Below are 19,691 nucleotides of genomic sequence, written 5' to 3' on the forward strand. Positions count from 1 at the left end.
GGAGAGAATAACATGGAGGACAGTGTGTGAATCAGAATAACATGAGGACAGTCTGTGAGGGAGAGAATAACATGGAGGACAGTCTGTGAGGGAGAGAATAACATGGAGGACAGTGTGTGAATCAGAATAACATGAGGACAGACTGTGAGGGAGAGAATAACATGGAGGACAGTCTGTGAGGGAGAGAATAACATGGAGGACAGTGTGTGAATCAGAATAACATGAGGACAGACTGTGAGGGAGAGAATAACATGGAGGACAGTCTGTGAGGGAGAGAATAACATGGAGGACAGTCTGTGAGGGAGAGAATAACATGGAGGACAGTGTGTGAATCAGAATAACATGAGGACAGTCTGTGAGGGAGAGAATAACATGGAGGACAGTGTGTGAGGGAGAGAATAACATGGAGGACAGTGTGTGAGGGAGAGAATAACATGGAGGACAGTGTGTGAGGGAGAGAATAACATGGAGGACAGTGTGTGATGGAGAGAATAGCATGGAGGACAGTCTGTGAGGGAGAGAATAACATGGAGGACAGTGTGTGAATCAGAATAACATGAGGACAGACTGTGAGGGAGAGAATAACATGGAGGACAGTCTGTGAGGGAGAGAATAACATGGAGGACAGTGTGTGAATCAGAATAACATGAGGACAGACTGTGAGGGAGAGAATAACATGGAGGACAGTCTGTGAGGGAGAGAATAACATGGCGGACAGTCTGTGAGGGAGAGAATAACATGGAGGACAGTGTGTGAATCAGAATAACATGAGGACAGTCTGTGAGGGAGAGAATAACATGGAGGACAGTGTGTGAGGCAGAGAATAACATGGAGGACAGTCTGTGAGGGAGAGAATAACATGGAGGACAGTCTGTGAGGGAGAGAATAACATGGAGGACAGTGTGTGAATCAGAATAACATGAGGACAGACTGTGAGGGAGAGAATAACATGGAGGACAGTCTGTGAGGGAGAGAATAACATGGAGGACAGTCTGTGAGGGAGAGAATAACATGGAGGACAGTGTGTGAATCAGAATAACATGAGGACAGTCTGTGAGGGAGAGAATAACATGGAGGACAGTGTGTGAGGCAGAGAATAACATGGAGGACAGTCTGTGAGGGAGAGAATAACATGGAGGACAGTCTGTGAGGGAGAGAATAACATGGAGGACAGTGTGTGAATCAGAATAACATGAGGACAGTCTGTGAGGGAGAGAATAACATGGAGGACAGTCTGTGAGGGAGAGAATAACATGGAGGACAGTGTGTGAATCAGAATAACATGAGGACAGACTGTGAGGGAGAGAATAACATGGAGGACAGTGTGTGAATCAGAATAACATGAGGACAGACTGTGAGGGAGAGAATAACATGGAGGACAGTCTGTGAGGGAGAGAATAACATGGAGGACAGTGTGTGAATCAGAATAACATGAGGACAGACTGTGAGGGAGAGAATAACATGGAGGACAGTCTGTGAGGGAGAGAATAACATGGAGGACAGTCTGTGAGGGAGAGAATAACATGGAGGACAGTGTGTGAATCAGAATAACATGAGGACAGTCTGTGAGGGAGAGAATAACATGGAGGACAGTGTGTGAGGGAGAGAATAACATGGAGGACAGTGTGTGAGGGAGAGAATAACATGGAGGACAGTGTGTGAGGGAGAGAATAACATGGAGGACAGTGTGTGATGGAGAGAATAGCATGGAGGACAGTCTGTGAGGGAGAGAATAACATGGAGGACAGTCTGTGAGGGAGAGAATAACATGGAGGGCAGTGTGTGAGGGAGAAAATAACATGGAGGACAGACTGTGAGGGAGAGAATAAAATGGAGGACAGTCTGTGAGGGAGAGAATAACATGGAGGACAGTGTGTGAGGGAGAGAATAACATGGAGGACAGTCTGTGAGGGAGAGAATAACATGGAGGACAGTGTGTGAGGGAGAGAATAACATGGAGGACAGACTGTGAGGGAGAGAATAACATGGAGGACAGTCTGTGAGGGAGAGAATAACATGGAGGGCAGTCTGTGAGGCAGAGAATAACATGGAGGACAGTGTGTGAGGGAGAGAATAACATGGAGGACAGACTGAGGGAGAGAATAACATGGAGGGCAGTCTGTGAGGGAGAGAATAACATGGAGGACAGTCTGTGAGGGAGAGAATAACATGGAGGACAGTGTGTGAGGGAGAGAATAACATGGAGGACAGTGTGTGAGGGAGAGAATAACATGGAGGATAGTCTGTGAGGGAGAGAATAACATGGAGGACAGTCTGTGAGGGAGATAACAACATGGAGGACAGTCTGTGAGGGAGAGAATAACATGGAGGACAGTCTGTGAGGGAGAGAATAACATGGAGGGCAGTGTGTGAGGGAGATAATAACATGGAGGACCGTCTGTGAGGGAGAGAATAACATGGAGGACAGTCTGTGAGGGAGAGAATAACATGGAGGACAGTCTGTGAGGGAGAGAATAACATGGAGGGCAGTCTGTGAGGGAGAGAATAACATGGAGGACCGTCTGTGAGGGAGAGAATAACATGGAGGACAGTCTGTGAGGGAGAGAATAACATGGAGGACAGACTGTGAGGGAGAGAATAACATGGAGGGCAGTCTGTGAGGGAGAGAGTAACATGGAGGACAGTCTGTGAGGGAGAGAATAACATGAAGGACAGTCTGTGAGGGAGAGAATAACATGGAGGGCAGTCTGTGAGGGAGAGAGTAACATGGAGGACAGTCTGTGAGGGAGAGAATAACATGGAGGACAGTCTGTGAGGGAGAGAATAACATGGAGGACAGTCTGTGAGGGAGAGAATAACATGGAGGACAGTCTGTGAGGGAGAGAATAACATGTAGGACAGCTTTAGCCAGTATATGTTTCTTTTGTGCTAGGCCTGTCATTTAGGACTGCCATTTTTAAAATAAGAGGGTTGTCCACTAATGTCAATGTCCCAATGTTCCTTTACAAACTCCGGTCCTGACAGGTCGTTTTCTGGTTCAGGTCCGACATAGGACTGCATTTCCCGCCTTAGCCCTTGCCCTTTTCTGTCTCTATGTTGACGGTGGCAGAGAAGGGGGCTGGCTTGGCATTTAAAATGAGCATTCAGCCTACCCTCCTCGCACATGGCGCTTTTCTCACATACCAACATAGGGGACCAGTGATGGGCACAAAGCCAAAGAGGAACTGCCGGGATCGAAGCTGAAGATCAGGGCAATTAATTATATTAGTAAGTTGCATGGTTTAGCTGGGTGATCCCTTTTAAGGTAATGTCCATGTTTTGCTCCATTTACATTTTTTTAATATAGCTTCATGTAATGCAGAGCTCCTAACTCCCTACAAGAAACCACTCTGTCTTCAAAGCATGTAGGAAATAAAATCCTTCACCCCATTTATCTGTTCCTTTGATGGACAGTAATTCCCAGCAGTGGATCTCTGTGACCGTGCGGAATCCTATCCTTCCTAATTTCTTACTCCGAGATCTGTATATTGGCTGCCGGCAGCCACCACTAGAGGGAGCTCCAGAGCTAATTGCATACTCATTGTATATTGCTCAAAATAATGAGACCTCATGAAGTTCTTGAACTCCCTCTTGTGGTGACTTCACACAACTGCAAGAATGGTTTTAGTTTGTGTTCATCCAACCCCATGAGATGTGTGTATATGTGTGTGTGTGTGTATATATATATATATATATATATATATATATATATATATATATATATATATATATATATATATATATTTTTACAAAAGATAAGTCATAATAATAGTTTCATCAATAGTTTTATATAATTGTCAGCTAATTGTTAAAAAAAAAAAAAAAAATGTGACTTTATAATGGTGGAACAGAAAAGTAGAAAACTTCCGTCCGTATTATTTTTACTTTTTCTGTCTGTCGTTCACATAGTAAGCTTCTGGATACTTTAAATGAAATTGACTTTAACGACATAGGGAAATTATTTATTATTGCATTTTTTTCCTCTTTTGTGTCTAGTTTTTGGATTTTTTTTTTTTGCCGTTTTTCATTTGCTCCTAATTTTTCTTCGAATTTGTGCCTTTTTTAAAGTCTATTTTACGCGTTCCCTATTTTTTTTAAAACTTTTTACGTTTGTCTCTATGGGTCGAATTTATGATTTCCAGACGTCCTCTGCAGATTCCTCAATTGCAATTAAAAAAAAAAAAAAAAAAAAAAAAAAAGTCTTGTTTTTGCATCAATGTACTCCAGTTCCTACCTGGAGTGATTTTTTGTGTGTGTATGCCTCAAATTTTGGCCCATTTTTAGCAGAACATGTAACTTTTTATCCTAAAAACAAAAATAGCAAAAAAAAAAAAAAGTAGACAAAATCAAAAAGCGTTTTTTTTTTTTTTTTTCTTTTGCACAAACCGCTGCCGTTTTGAACTATTTGGCACAAAAACATCAACAAAGATAGAAGAAAAATAAGAATTGAGACTGAAGTATTTGTCTGGGTGTATGAGAGGGTTAATGTGGTGCTGGTTGTACACGGTGCAGGATGCGGGCAGCCAGCAGAGGACACTCACAGCCTGGACTTGGCCGGACGCTGCTGTTTATTAGCAGTTTTTCCTACATAACTCGCTCCACAACCGGTCTGTATTATGGATTTCACACCGTTGTGCTGCATTGATTTTTTTTTTTTCTTCCTCTCTCTCGTTCCCGGACTGGTTTTTATATGGCCGCCGATCACACGGGGATCACGGTATAAACGGCGGCGCACGCAGGTAGACGTAACGTCAGGGAAAGCTTATTTTACATGGTCACGTCACCGGCGGAAGACGACTATTGACCGCATTGTGCAGCTGAAATGGGAATTTCACACAATAAACAAATGAATCCACTGCGGAAAATAGATTAACTCCGCCATATAGGACCTATGAAATAAACCTGCCATATAGCGTGATGGGAATTGTTACACAGTTTTCCAATATACTTTCTGTATCTTTTTTTTTTTTTTATCTCTGCCGTATTGTTTTATTTTTACGGCGTAAAATGTTTAATTCTATAGGTTACTTCTCATTAATTAGGTTATCTGCCACCTCTGCAGGCTTAACAGGGGTGGCCAGACTCCTGAGTTAAGGTACCGTCACATTAAGCGACGCTGCAGCGATATAGACAACGATGCCGATCGCTGCAGCGGCGCTGTTTAGGTCGTTGTGTGGTCGCTGGAGAGCTGTCACACAGACAGCTCTCCAGCGACCAACGATGCCGAAGTCCCCGGGTAACCAGGGTAAACATCGGGTTACTAAGCGCAGGGCCGCGCTTAGTAATCCAATGTTTACCCTGGTTACCATTGTAAAAATTAAAAAGAAAAAAACAGTACATACTTACATTCCGGTGTCTGTCACGTCCCCCGGCGTCAGCTTCCCGCACTGTGTCAGCGCCGGCCGGCCGTAAAGCAGAGCACAGCAGTGACGTCACCGCTGTTCTCTGCTTTACGGCCGGCCGGCGCTGACACAGTCCGTGCGGGAAGCTGACGCTGGGGGACGTGACAGACACCAGAATGTAAGTATGTACTGTTTTTTTTTGTTTGTTTTTTTTTTAGTGGTAACCAGGGTAAACATCGGGTTACTAAACGCTGCCCTGCACTTAGTAGCCCGATATTTACCCTGGTTACCAGTGAACACATCGCTGGATCGGCGTCACACACGCCGATCCAGCGATGACAGCGGGTGATCAGCGACCAAAAAAAAGGTCCTGATCATTCCCAGCAACCAACGATCTCCCAGCAGGGGCCTGATCGTTGGTCGCTGTCACGCATAACGATTTCGTTAACGATATCATTGCTACGTCACAAAAAACAACGATATCGTTAACGAAATCGTTATGTGTGAAGGTACCTTAAGCAGCGCAGCATTTCCAGGCATTTTGCTAGCTGGATCTGGAGGCAGGAGAGCGGTAGTATGCTCCTGAAGACGGAAATTGAGAAAACCCGCTACTATGTCTTGTGTCTGGCGGATGGTATTAACAATTAGTAAACATACAAACCTGAGCCTCGACACATCACTGTGACCTTCTGGTAGAGGGGGCGACACATGACCCATGCAGCCAATCAGCAGCCACTGATCGACTGTAGCCGAGATGTTCCGGACGGGGCGGTTTTGTAGCCCTCTTTTCTTGGTTTGGATGGAACGTCTCGTCTGCAGTCACAGGGCTGCTACTGGGATGCTGGAAGTGTCATGAGCTGTGCCGAGGAGCCGCGTGATCCTGCTGGTGACTATCTGCCTGTTCTTATATAAAATATAATATAAAATATAGCAGTAGACAACCCCTTTAAAGGGAATTTATAATAAAGAAAATAACCAATTTTTTTAAATCATTTTATTTGTGTTCTAAATGTATTATTACATTTAGAACACAATCACAATATGAGATATCACAGCTCACCACCTCCTCCTGTACAATGACTGCTAACCCCTCTATATACAGTAGGTAACATAGAATCCAGCATTCACAATAGGTGATGTCACAGCTCACCTTCTCCTGTACAATGACTGATAACACCTCTATATACAGTAGATAACCCAGGATCCACCATTCACAATAGATAATATCACAGCTCACCTCCTCCTCCTGTACAATGACTGATAACACCTCTATATACAGTAGATAACACAGGATCCACCAGTCACAATAGGTGATGTCACAGCTCACCTCCTCCTGTACAATGACTCATAACACCTCTATATACAGTAGATAACACAGGATCCACCAGTCACAATAGGTGATGTCACAGCTCACCTCCTCCTGTACAATGACTCATAACACCTCTATATACAGTAGATAACACAGGATCCACCATTCTCAATAGGTGATATCACAGCTCACCTCCTCCCTTCACAAGGACCTTTCCACACGCTCATTAGATGCCTCAGTTCAAAAGGTAGGGTTGGAGTTTATTCACTGCTGTTAATGTACATGTGAATTTCTGGAAACAGGAAGTTCGACCACGATTCTTCAAAGCAATTCCGCCAGGATTCTGGGGTAAATTGCTTTGTAAAGTTGCAAATCTTTTGCGCAAAAATCTTTTAGATTTTTTTTTTCACCCTTTAATTGCTTTCAGATACGCCAAAATGGACAGAGCAGTGTCATGACGCCTCGTCTATTTCATGACGTGCTGTGACGTCCCGCTACATTAGAAATCTCCCTCCTGTACCTGAGCGGAATGGGATTTTTGGCCACTTGTCAGAAGATCTAGATTCAAGAACAGACCCGCACCTCTTCATGGACCTGGAGCGTCTGACTCCACCATGCTCCTTCATCAACACCGCTGACAAAATCGTGCGTTTTGATTAATCGGGCTACGTTCCCACGACGAGCTTTTGGTGTTGCAAATTTTCTGTAGCATTTCCGTTTTTTTTCCAAAATAAACAGCTTAAAAAATCTCACCCAAAACTCATCGTGGAAACGTAGCCTTAAGGTAAAAAAGGCCGAGTAGCCGGCGTGAAAATGCAAGATTTTCATACAGATCGTGTTAACGGAGTAAAAAAAAAAAAAGGCCAAAAATATTAAGAAGTTTAATTGAATGCAAAGAGTGGATTGAAGAAGAAGAGGTCATTTTCTGACGACTCGTTGCCTTAATGGTCCTGAAGCCAGAAAGCTGTAGACCTCCTGACAAGTGTCTGAAGAGCCGCGCCATTCCAGCCAACCTGTCGGGAGCCCACTCCGGTGCAAAAGTTCGGATTTTTCCGCCGTCTCACTTCAGCCGTAGCTTTGTTCCACGTAATTAATATGACATGGCACCAGGTATAATAATTAACAAATGCCCGCCTGCATGGGCAAGGAGACCTACAACGTTGCCGGAGCCGTTCTCATTAATCCTGTTAAGCCTGCTCATAAAAGCCACCATATCCCGCGTCTTGTACCGGCTCGGTGACTAATGACGAGATCATGCAGGGGCCAGGGATGGCGCAGGCGAGTGCGCGAGGAGGTTCTCTGGATGTGGCAGTTCAGTCGTGTCTGTCCCTATAGGAAAGGACCACCCCCCGCGGCAGAGGGAAAGCAATTCATTCTCACTTGTACTGACTTGTCTCCCGGGCTCTCCTGAGATCGCCTACTAATGGCCTTTTCGCTGGGGATGGTATTGTTCTCCAGCAAATAAGTTCTCCGGGTTTCCATCTTTTTACTTTTTCAAGGTTGTTTGTAGTTTACTTGGTTACGTACAGATTTTCTTTATTACTCACTGTCTCCGGACCGGGGGCCGCGTACACGGGAAGGGAATAGCGTTGGAGCCGAGTAATTGTTCCAGAATTGTCTGCCCCGGCCATAATTGTTTGCTTTCAGGCTTTAAAGGACGACAAGATCTAAGATTGCACTTTCTTAAAAGATCAACTTTGCCAGGGTACGTGGCGGAGGGGCAGGAGCCTTCCACGTGGGATACTCCTGAAGGTCGTGGTAGAGCGGATCACTGGGATGGAGTGATGACCGAGGAAAATAGCTGAATGTTGGAGGCAAACATGATGTGAAATGTTGGGAGACACTCCTCCCAGAAGACTTGATTCTGCTTTGTGATGCCACGTGCTGTTAGTTTATGATCGGTCGGGGTCCGAACTCTGATGCTCAGATGGTAGGGGATGCAATCCTGGGGTACTAATCCGACTACAGCAGTAACACAAAGCGTATATCAATAGCATAAGGGATGGCGTATCTGTTCTCAGGATCGGGGGGGTAGGTGGTTTACAGGATTGGGACTTCCTACAGTACTTGACCCTACCTGTCAATTTCAACAGGACCAGTAAAACGATGTTGGGGTAACATGGATATTGGGTGTTTTGTTGGCACAAAAGATGGCTGCGATGCTCTGTGTGCACTCGAACTTTACTTATATAGTTCAGAGAAACGTTTTAGCCATTTGCTGTGGGATTAGACCACAGAGTCTAGACTTCACTCTCCATCTTCATCAGTGATCCTTGGTAGCCCGTTATCCACCGGTTGTCCTTCCTTGGACCATTTTTGGTAAGTACAAATCACAATGTACTGAAAATGCCCCACAAGACCTGCCGTATACTGGGAACGCACCCACAAGACCTGCCGTATACTGGGAACACCCCTATAAGACCTGCCATATATCAGTAACATACACAAGTCCTGCCGTATACCGGGAGCACCCCTACAAGACCTGCCGTATATCGTTAACGTACACAAGGCCTGCTGTATACTGAGAATACCCTACAAGACCAGCAGTATACTGGGAACACCCCACAAGTCCTGATGCATACTGGGAAAACTCCACAAAACGTGATGTATGTTGGAATACCCCAAAAGACCTGATGTATACTGACAACGCCCCTCAAGACCTGCCGTATACTGGCAATGTCCCTCAAGATCTGCCGTATGCCGGCAATGTCCCTCAAGACCTGCCATATGCCGGCAACTCCCCCCAAGACCTGCCGTATGCCGGCAATGTCCCTCAAGACCTGCCGTATGCCGGCAACTCCCCCCAAGACCTGCCGTATACCGGCAATGTCCCTCAAGACCTGCCGTATGTCGGCAACTCCCCCCAAGACCTGCCGTATGTCGGCAACTCCCCCAAAGACCTGTCGTATGCCGGCAACACCCCCCAAGACCTGTATACCAGCAATGTCCCTAAAGACCTGCCGTATTCCGGCAACTCCCCCCAAGACCTGCCGTATACCGGCAATGTCCCTCAAGACCTGCCGTATGTCGGCAACGCCCCCCAAGACCTGCCGTATGCCGGTAATGCCCCTCAAGATCTGCCGTATTCCAGCAACACCCCCAAGACCTGCCGTATGTTGGCAACGCCCCCCAAGACCTGCCGTATGCCGGTAATGCCCCCTTAAGACCTGCGATATACTGGCAATGCCCCCCAAGAGCTGCCGTATACTGGCAACACCCCACAAAACCCGCCGTATACCTGTACCGCCCCACAGAACCTACCGTTTTGGTCAATACCCTAATCTAGCCATCACATTTTATCCCTTGTAAACAGGAAAAAAAAAGAGCTGAGCAATTTTGGGATCCCTTGCTGCCTGATATCCAAGCTTTGGCTTCCATCTTGTCTTTCGCTAAATCCAAGTTTCTGCCCTTCTTCAGTCCGGAGCGTGGTGCTTTGTAGGCTCTCGGGAGCAGCGCGCAGCCTCACTGCTAGGTCATCGACGTGCGGCGTCCTGTCCTGAATTTAGAAAGCCGCCCTGGATGAGAATATACAGAAGAGCAATGAGGCCAATATTCCCCGCGCTCCATAAAGGCGATGTAACGACCGATCTGTAGGAGCCGGTGACATGGCGGCTTCTGTTCTCCAGCTTCTATACCGCCAAGATAAACTTTATTTTTCTCCCTCGGCCTCTCGTAAAGAAAACGCCGAGAGTAAACAAGCAATTTAAAAGCAGAAAATCGCTTCTGCCTCTGTCAACACGCTGTTTATTTTCTGCAAGAGATAAAAAAGTTCAGTTTTCTGATATTCGTATCAAGATAAGTCAGTAAACAAGATTAATATAGTGTGGAAAGGGTTGTCAGCAGCCGCGGCGGAGGAAATCAGGTGCCGGGACATAGAAGACGGTGTAAACCGAATAAAAGTGTCAGCTCCTCCACGCGATAATGTGATCATGGGGCCTTTAACAAAGCATGACATAGGCAGCAGTCTGCTATTCTTCCAGCCCCGCCGGAGAAAATGGATTACTGGATTCCCGGGATACCCACCGGAATAGCATGAAAACTTCATTTTCAGATTAATCCAGGATGTAACTCTGCAGCGAAGCCGCTGCTTTCAAGGTTTGGGTTTCAATTCCCGACGATGTAACCGGCTGCTAATTTAATTGTCCGGCTCATCGTGTCATTTTTTTTACGGAGGGTGGAGTTGTTATTTTTGTGACTTCTATTTTTTTCTTTTGTTTTTATTTTTTGCTAGGGCTTGCTCCGTAGAAATAATAAGGAACGTTTTTATATTAATGGTTATTTTAATTTTTGCAGAAGCAAAACGGAAAAAATCTAAAAAAGTTCAGAATATATTAAATATATACGGTATATTTATAATGTGTGTGCATGATAGAGATGGAATATATTACATTCTCATATATTTGTGTATAGTTGTGTAGAGATGTGTATGTATATGTATGTATGTATATATATATATATATATATATAGATATATATATATATATATATATCTATCTATATATATATATATATATATATATATATACGGTGTATGTGTGTGTGTGTATATATATATATAGATATATATATATATATATATCTATATATATATATATATCTATAGATATATATAGATATATATATATATGTATGTATATATGTGTTCGTTCTTGCTTTTTTGTTTTTTTTATACACACACATGCCTACGCCTGACAACTGCAGTTTGTACTGAGCAATGTGAGACATTAGCAGTAGAGGAGGGTCACTGAGGAGCTGTCAATCATGATAGGTGTGTGGAAGGAAATTCAACAGCAGGGAGGAGGAACACTGAGAAGCCGTTAATCAGGTTAGATATGTGGAGATTTGCAGCAGGGAGGAGGAACAGTGAGGAACTGTCGGGCAAGGGCATCAGAGAACTATGTCACACTTCCAAAAAGCATTATACAGGCATTCTGACATGTATTCTCACAGTAAGTACACCGGCCTCATCAGGTATAACTGATCAACTTTAATAATGTATGCAGTTTGTGCAGTAAATCTCTCAACAGGCCAGAGTTAATGTCTTAATTTGTCTTCTAATATTTATCGAGTGGAACGGTATATGTTCCTTGTGCCTAAACGCCTGTCTAATACATTACATTTTGTGTTTGTATAGTCGCCACTAGAGGGAGCTTCAGAGATGACTTCTTACACTCTCACAGGCTCCATCTAGTGGTGACTGCAGGCAGCAAGAATGTGTGTATTTTCCTTTATGACTTGTGCTGGAGGTTTAGAGCTCTGTATGAGAAAAGAAGAACTCTGAGCACTGGGATTTACCGAAGACATAAAGATAAGAGGGAACTCCTCTTTTCGTTGGGGTGTATAAGAGTATAAAAAATAATCAGCTCTATTTGGATCAGGAAGAGTAGCACTCTTCTTCTATGGGTTGTCAGGTAAAGCTTCCCAGCTCCAACTACTAAAATGATAATGGGTTGCAATACCAGACACAGCCTGTGGAAGAAGAGTGGCGCTGTTTCTGAGCACAACTTTGCACTGAGCTGAGAGGAGTGATAGCCGCACTCTTGTGATATTATCCCTTTGATTCATGCATCAGTGACTTTGCTGATCATTTGTGTCTCTTTTCAGATGAGCAGTCCGGGGTCCAGCACCAATGAAAGGCTGGCGCACTTTCCCCAAGACCCCCATCACCACGAGTAAGTAGTACTATTGGGAGGATTGTAGAATGATAGTCTACATGTAAGGGGGTACAGCAGAATCGGGGGGTAGTCCACTATTCAGTGCCGCCATTTAAAGGGGTACTCCTCCAATGAAGCCACCAGATCGCTCCCGCCGAGGGTCCTCCCACCACGTCCATTACAGTTCAGGGTCCACGCGCTGATACGTTAACGCTTTTCCATATTTTGGTAGAACAGAGGTATCGATTGGAAAAAGTCGGTCCCCCGTGAATAAATTTGTTGTGATTTTTTTTTTTCCCTTTATGCCCCCCACCTTTTTTGTTATTGCCATATTGTTACCTGTCCTTTGGGACTGTGAGTTTTTATGCAAAAGGTCAGAGCACTTTACACCCCCTCCAAATATAGCCAGTTCAGTGGTTAAACGCAGGAGCCATTAATTATGCCGCGCGCTGGAATAAGACACGGTTGACTGGGGGAATAATGTGGATGTCAGACCTGGACTTTCACAAAGCATTTGACTAGGGTTCTGCATCTGAGATTAATGACCAGCATCAATTCTCATGAACTTCCAGCCAGAACAAAGAGCCTTCGTGGTAAGCGGCTCCTGCCCAGGAATCGGCCGCAGTCAGAAGGCAATGCCGGGGGGACTGCCAGCGGGGTATGCCGGGGGGACTGCCAGCGGGGTATGCCGGGGGGACTGCCAGCGGGGAATGCCGGGGGGACTGCCAGCGGGGAATACCGGGGTGACTGCCAGCGGGGAATACCGGGGTGACTGCCAGCGGGGAATGCCGGGGGGACTGCCAGCGGGGAATGCCGGGGGGACTGCCAGCGGGGTATGCCGGGGGGACTGCCAGCGGGGTATGCCGGGGGGACTGCCAGCGGGGTATGCCGGGGGGACTGCCAGCGGGGAATACCGGGGTGACTGCCAGCGGGGTATGCCGGGGGGACTGCCAGCGGGGTATGCCGGGGGGACTGCCTGCGGGGAATGCCGGGGGGGACTGCCAGGGGGCCAGCGGGGAATGCCGGGGGGACTGCCAGGGGGCCAGCGGGGACTGCCAGCGGGGAATGCGGGGGGACTGCCGGGGGGCCAGCGGGGAATGCCTGCGGGGACTGCCAGCGGGGAATGCGGGGGGACTGCCAGCGGAGAATGCGGGGGGACTGTCAGCGGGGAATGCGGGGGGACTGTCAGCGGGGAATGCGGGGGGACTGTCAGCGGGGAATGCCAGGGGGTCAGCAGGGAATGCCAGGGGGCCAGCGGGGAATGCGGGTGGACTGCCGGGGGGCCAGCGGGGAATGCCGGGGGGACTGCCAGCGGGGAATGCGGGGGGACTGTCAGCGGGAATGCGGGGGGACTGTCAGCGGGGAATGCGGGGGCCACCGGGGAATGCCAGGGGGTCAGCGGGGAATGCGGGTGGACTGCCGGGGGGCCAGCGGGGAATGCCGGGGGGACTGCCGAGGGGCCAGTGCGGGACTGCCGGGGAGCCAGAGCGGGAATGCCAGGGGGCCAGCACGGAATGCCAGGGGGCCACCGCTCAGTCTTTTTCCACACACACAAAATACATTGAGACATGTTAACCCCTGGAAGTAATGACGACACCTTCCTAGGTCACAACTCTACAGACTTTTTCTTGGTATTAATATAAGAAATATAACTAAAAAAAAAAAAATCACTAGATCAAATTTAACGGGGCTCTCCACTTTTGAACATCCCAATTTCTTAGAAGGGACCAATGACACAAAAAAGCTGCCCAGACTCCTAAAGGGGGCTGTCTTCCATCTTTAGGAGTGCACTGATCCCCCCCCCCCCCCCGCCTCCTGGCTTCCTGTTTGTCGGGATGGGTGGGGGGGGGCAGTGCATTACTGAAGAATGGTGTGAATTGTGCACTGTCCCATTCGGCTTTACCTCTACGGCATCGGAGGATCCAGTGATCTGGCTAGCTTTGGCACAGCGCTTACAAGCTCTATAGGAAACCGCTTGCAAGCACTGCTCTTTTTGCCGTGGAAACTGGCCACCACTGATACACTGCAGAGGAGGCCGGTCACCTCGGCAAAAAGCAGTAAATTATTATATATAAAAACCCTCCATTATTGGAAAAAAGAAGAGGATTTCTGAAGAGGTCATTGGCAATGTTCCTTCTTTTGATCAGCACTTTTCAGTTTTTACCCTTTTATTAAAAAAAAAGGAGAAATCCAAAGATGTTTAATTTCCCCACAGCACCCCTGCAGGGAGAACAAGGTATTACACAGCTCCTGTTTTTTTATCAATGACTCCAGAGAGGGAGGTGGACGCTCTTCGTTCTTCCCCCTTTTCTATTAACTCACAATTTCCTAATAGAGAATATGGAAATGGGTTTTCTAAACTGGACAACCGCTTCAATCAAAAACTAGCGTTTTCTCAGGTGGCCACCTAGTTTAGAAAACCTATTTCCATACTCTCTATTATGCAACAGTGAATTAATACATGGGGGTGGGGGTCCTAATTTCTTCGCCAGGACAAAGAGCGTTTTTGTCTCTAGAGATCCAGTCTTTGATATAAAACAGGAGTTATGTAATACCTTGTTTTCCCTGCGGGGGTGCTGTGGGGAAATTAAACATCTTTGGTTTTCTCCATCCGTCCACATTCCAGCTGCAGTGTCCATCATGGTGAATCCAACCATAGTGTATGGAGACTCCACGTGCTTCTATCTATATAATGTAGGCTCCATGCACACAGTGGTACAGGGAAGAGGTGCTACTCCATGTCTAAATATGAGGGGAACATCGGATCTGTCCCTGGTCACTCATTGTGGAAGGACTTTGGAATATCTTACTCGAATTCTCACCAAATAATAAAATACACCAAGGGCAGCACCTAACACCTACAGTACTGGAACGTACCCCAAAAAAAGTCTTAAAAACAAAAAAAGCATTAAAGGGGTGCTTCAATTTAAAAAAAAAAAAAAAGTGATTTTTTTTTTTCTTTTTCAGAAATTGCGTCACCTCTGTTCTTGGGCCAAATCTGGGTATCACGGCTCAGTCTCATCCATGCGAATGGAGTTGAGGTGTAATACCAGACACGGCCTGTCTGCAAGAGAGGCGCTGTTTCTAAGAAAAAAAAAAGTATATATATAGGTTTATATTTGCAATAATGTGCACACCCTTAATTTTTATCGCCCCTGCAAGGTCTGAGCCCGTACTTACCTGTTTTACCCTGCGGAGTAGTGCTGCCAAGAGAAGCGGAGAGGTCGAGCTGACAAATTCTGAGAACACATTTATTGGATAGTGGTTGTCACCTATTCCTGCACCAGATTCTTTGCATTAAGGCTGTGTGCACACGTTCAGGATTTTTCGCGTTTTTTCGCCATAGAAACGCGATAAAAACGCATACATATGCGTCCCATAAATTATAATGCATTCTGCAATTTTTGTGCACGTGATTCGTTTTTTTTCCACAAAAAAAACGCATCACGGTAAAAAAAACGCATCATGTTCATTATTTTGGCGGATTTTTCGCGTTTTTCCCGCTATTTAATGCATGGGGAAGCTCCGAAAGAAAAAAAAAAAAACACGAAGAAAAAAAACCGAACAAAAACAGCGTCAAAAACACACACAAAAAAAAAAACGCATGCGGATTTCTTGCAGAAAATGTTCGGTTTTGTTCAGGAAATTTCTGCGACAGATCCTGACGTGTGCACATAGCCTTTTAAAGATCCAGTGCCCGTCTAGCAGGAGGCATCGGGACGTCTTCCCGCTCGCATCCCGCCGGCCCTTAGGACCGCGATCTTTTCCGACTTCCGTGTAAAACCATCTTGAAGTATTAAGCCGCCGTAATCTGTCCCTTCCCGCTGAATGTTTTGACTTTATTACAAATCCAATAGGTGTTAGTCGCGAGGCTGCGCGTTTACATGATTGCAAATCCAATATCTACTGCTCAGTGCGGACCAGTGCTTCAATCTTCGCTCGCTCCCGGCTCTCTCAAAACGTGAACTTTTATTAATCTGGTGCAAAAAAAAAAAAAAAAAAAAGTCGCTATTTAGGACAAATATCTCCCACCAATGGGGCGGTTTTATTTTTCAGACGTAATGTAGTTGGTATGATCCACCGCTGAAAGAGAGGAGGAAGGGAAACGACAACTTCTTCGAGCGCACTTACGGTTTAGCCAATCAGAATGTAGATTAGACATTTTGTAGACTTTTATTCTAAGATGTCTCCGAGTTTTGTGTAATGAAAATATTCTTTTTTTTTTTTTTGTTGTTGTTGTTTCAGCCATTGGTTTAGTCCCGGCAGCAGGAAGGATCACAGTCCGGTGAGTGACTACTAGGCTTGTAGGAAGGGCTACATCGTAAACGAATCTTTGGGATACAGAGTGGACTCTTATCCGCGACCATGGGATTTACAAGGGCTCGTTTGTGACCCACTTACTATATCGTGCTCGTCCTTTTTACAATGTTCTCTTTTAACTCAATGTTGGGATCCCATGGTCAAATCTTGAGTTCCAGAGTTTATATGTTCTCCCCGGGCTTTTGGTACCTTATTAGTTTCTTCTCATTTTCCATATTTGCTCTTCTCAAAAAAAAAGAAGAAAAGTGGTTCTCTTGTGCCACCCATTGTATCTGGCAATCGTATAAGTCTATTTTAAAGGGAATCTGTCTGTAGGTTTTTTTTCTATGTAATCTGACAAGGGGCAGAGACCCTGATTCCAGCGATGTGTCACTTAGTAGGCTATGAGCTCATCTTTAAATAAAATCAGTGTTTTATCAGCAGGAGATTATCACTGCGGGATAGGGTGTCGTGTAGGGTCCCACATCTTTTCCGGCACATGTCAGCTATTTTGAACAGCTGACATGTGCCCCTAACAGCCGAGGGTGGAATCGCGATCCAACCGCTGCTGTTAACCTGTTACATGCCGCTGTTAATCTCTGACAGCAGCATTTAATGTGATCGCGCCGGAAGCGCGTCACTAATCCCGCCCATCGGCGCCCGTGTCACATGACCACTGGTCGCCAATGGGTTGGCATGACAACCCGGAGTCTGCAGGGAGACCCCTGTGGTTGTCACTGCCGGATTGCTGTGAGCGGCGGTCGATCTGATCATCGCCTGTATGTAGCAGAGGCGATCGGATGATTGCAGCTTCTAGTTTCCCATGGAGAGTATTGAAGCATGCAAAAAGTAAAAAAAATAAAAAATAATAATAATAAATAATAAAATAAAAAAAATATATAAAAGTTCAAATCACCCCCCTTTCAAAATAAAACAATAAAAAATACACATATTTGGTATTGCCGAATTAAGAATCGCCCGATCTATCAAGCTATATAAAGAATTAACTCGATTGCTAAACGGCATAGCGAAAAAAAAAAAAAGTTAAAACGCCAGAATTATGGGTTTGTTTGTTTTTTTGGTCGCCGCAACATTGAATTAAAATGCAATAACGGGCGATCAAAGGATCATATCTGCACCAATATGATATCATTAAAAACGTCAGCTCGGCGCGCAAAAGATAAGCCCTCACCCGACCCCAGATCACGAAAAATGGAGACGCTACGCGTATCAGAAAATGGCGCAATTTTGTTTTTCTTTTGTTTTAACAAACTTTGGATTTTTTTTGTCACCATTTAAATAAAAAAAACAAAACAATGTAGACATGTTTGGTGTCTACGAACTCGTAATGACCCGGAGAATCAAAACGGCCGGTCAGTTTTAGCATTTGGTGAACATGGTTAAAAAAAAAAAAAAAAAAAAATCCAAAAGACCATTGTGGAATTGCACTTTTTTTTTTTTTTTTTTTTTCGATTTTAGCGCACTTGGAATTTTTTTCTGCCATATTGACGGAAAAGTAAGAAAAGTTATGGCTCTGGGAAGAAGGGTAGCCAAAAATGGAAACGCAGAAACGGAAAGGGCTACGGCGTGAAGGGGTTAAATAATCATTTTTGGGAGTCAAAAGTTTTCTTCTGTTTGGTCTATGTAGTATTTTCTTGAGTAGGGGAGATTGAAGCGTATTTTTAATAAAAGTTTCTATGTTTTCTTATATCATGTGTGTATTCTCCAAGCCCACTGTGGGGAGATTCTGTAGGTTTTTGGTATCCTGAGGCTCAGGGACACCTCCTGGGCCGCCCCGCGGCTTTGTCCTGGTGAGCTGGTGCCTTGAACATCACTGAAATAGTGTCCTGCTGGGCGTCTCCAGCGTGAATCCTTCATAAGAAATAAGTTAAATCTATATTTTTTTTTGCTTTTCATACAAGATTCTTAAGAACCCTTGTAACTGTGATGTCCCTGGCGGTGTATTCGGACGAATCGTAGATGCGGCGCCCCGGCCCGCGGCCGAGTGTCCGGCGAGTGCAGTGTGCCTTTCCGGAGCTGCATGTCCTTTGTATTCATGACCAGCGGAGTGCACTGTATTCTCATAAATCAGCCCATTATTGGTTGTATATTTAAGCATGACATTTTGTATCGTTTTATATTCCGAGAGTGGACGGGCAATCCTTCATCGCATCTGAGATAAAGGTGTCCGGCGTCTGGTTTGACGGGTCCGGCGTATAATGTGTGCCGGGCAGAGCCTCGCAGGGGCAGCGTCCTCCGTCTGCCGGCTATCGCCTTCCATCTCCCAACTCGCCATCTCGTTTCTTGTTAACCCTCTCAATGCAAAAAGCCATAAAGATCCTGCCAGTATGTGTGTGCATATACTGCATTCGACTCCTGGTAGATGCAACTGTTTTTATTTAGATAGTTTTTTTTATGTTTTTTATTTATTTTTATTTATATCTATTTTCCGTATTTACAATGCATTATATCTGTACTCCTTTTTATATTGTAAGGTACAGTATATACTCTATAAAGACAGAAAAATTAGGAGACGTCTTACTCACTAAATTCAGGTTTTCCACCAGCTCCAATGCCCCCGGTGTATACCCTCCGGCCCCCCGCCGTGCCGTCTGACTTCGCTAACATGTGCCAAAGCGGCCGGCGGTGCAGAGCTCACTGATACCAGCGTGGTCCTGTAATAGAAGCCTCCGGGGTAACAAGTCCGTCCATGACATTTCTTCCTCCTTAGTCTTCCCCCATCACCTGTGAATGATGTTATTGAGAAGTAGAAGGAACCGCAGGAACTCAGACCCCGTAACGTAACAGAGCGGGGGGCCGAGTGCTGAGGAGCAGAGGGCAGAAAAGTCAAACGCTCTACTGACTCCATAACTGCAGAGCCCAGACCTCCTACACTGCGCCCCCACCGGGAGCCACTGCGTGCAGCCGTATATCACCAAGCACAATGCCGAGCGTCGGATGTAGTGGTGTAAAGCCGCCACCAATGGACTCTTGGAGAGCCTTACCCCCTGACTGCTTTGTGCCCACTTTACAGTTTGATGCAGGATAAATACTATGGGGAAGTTATCAGGGCTCGGCCTTGGCCAA

The 19,691-nt window shown here is 45.7% G+C and overlaps 1 protein-coding gene across 2 annotated transcripts in view; it reads left to right on the top strand.

Moving 5' to 3' along the window:
* The window catches only part of GPATCH2 (G-patch domain containing 2), a 146,671-nt gene that overhangs the window by 63,554 nt on the left and 63,426 nt on the right, over positions 1 to 19,691 (top strand). For both annotated transcript variants that reach the window (XM_069768488.1, XM_069768489.1), the window contains exons 6-7: positions 12,256 to 12,323; positions 16,551 to 16,590. In XM_069768488.1, coding sequence (XP_069624589.1) covers positions 12,256 to 12,323; positions 16,551 to 16,590 — 108 coding nt within the window. The remainder of the gene's footprint in view (positions 1 to 12,255; positions 12,324 to 16,550; positions 16,591 to 19,691) is intronic.

This window comes from Ranitomeya imitator, chromosome 5 (genome assembly GCF_032444005.1).
Source record: "Ranitomeya imitator isolate aRanImi1 chromosome 5, aRanImi1.pri, whole genome shotgun sequence".
NCBI classification, from domain to species: Eukaryota; Metazoa; Chordata; class Amphibia; order Anura; family Dendrobatidae; genus Ranitomeya; species Ranitomeya imitator.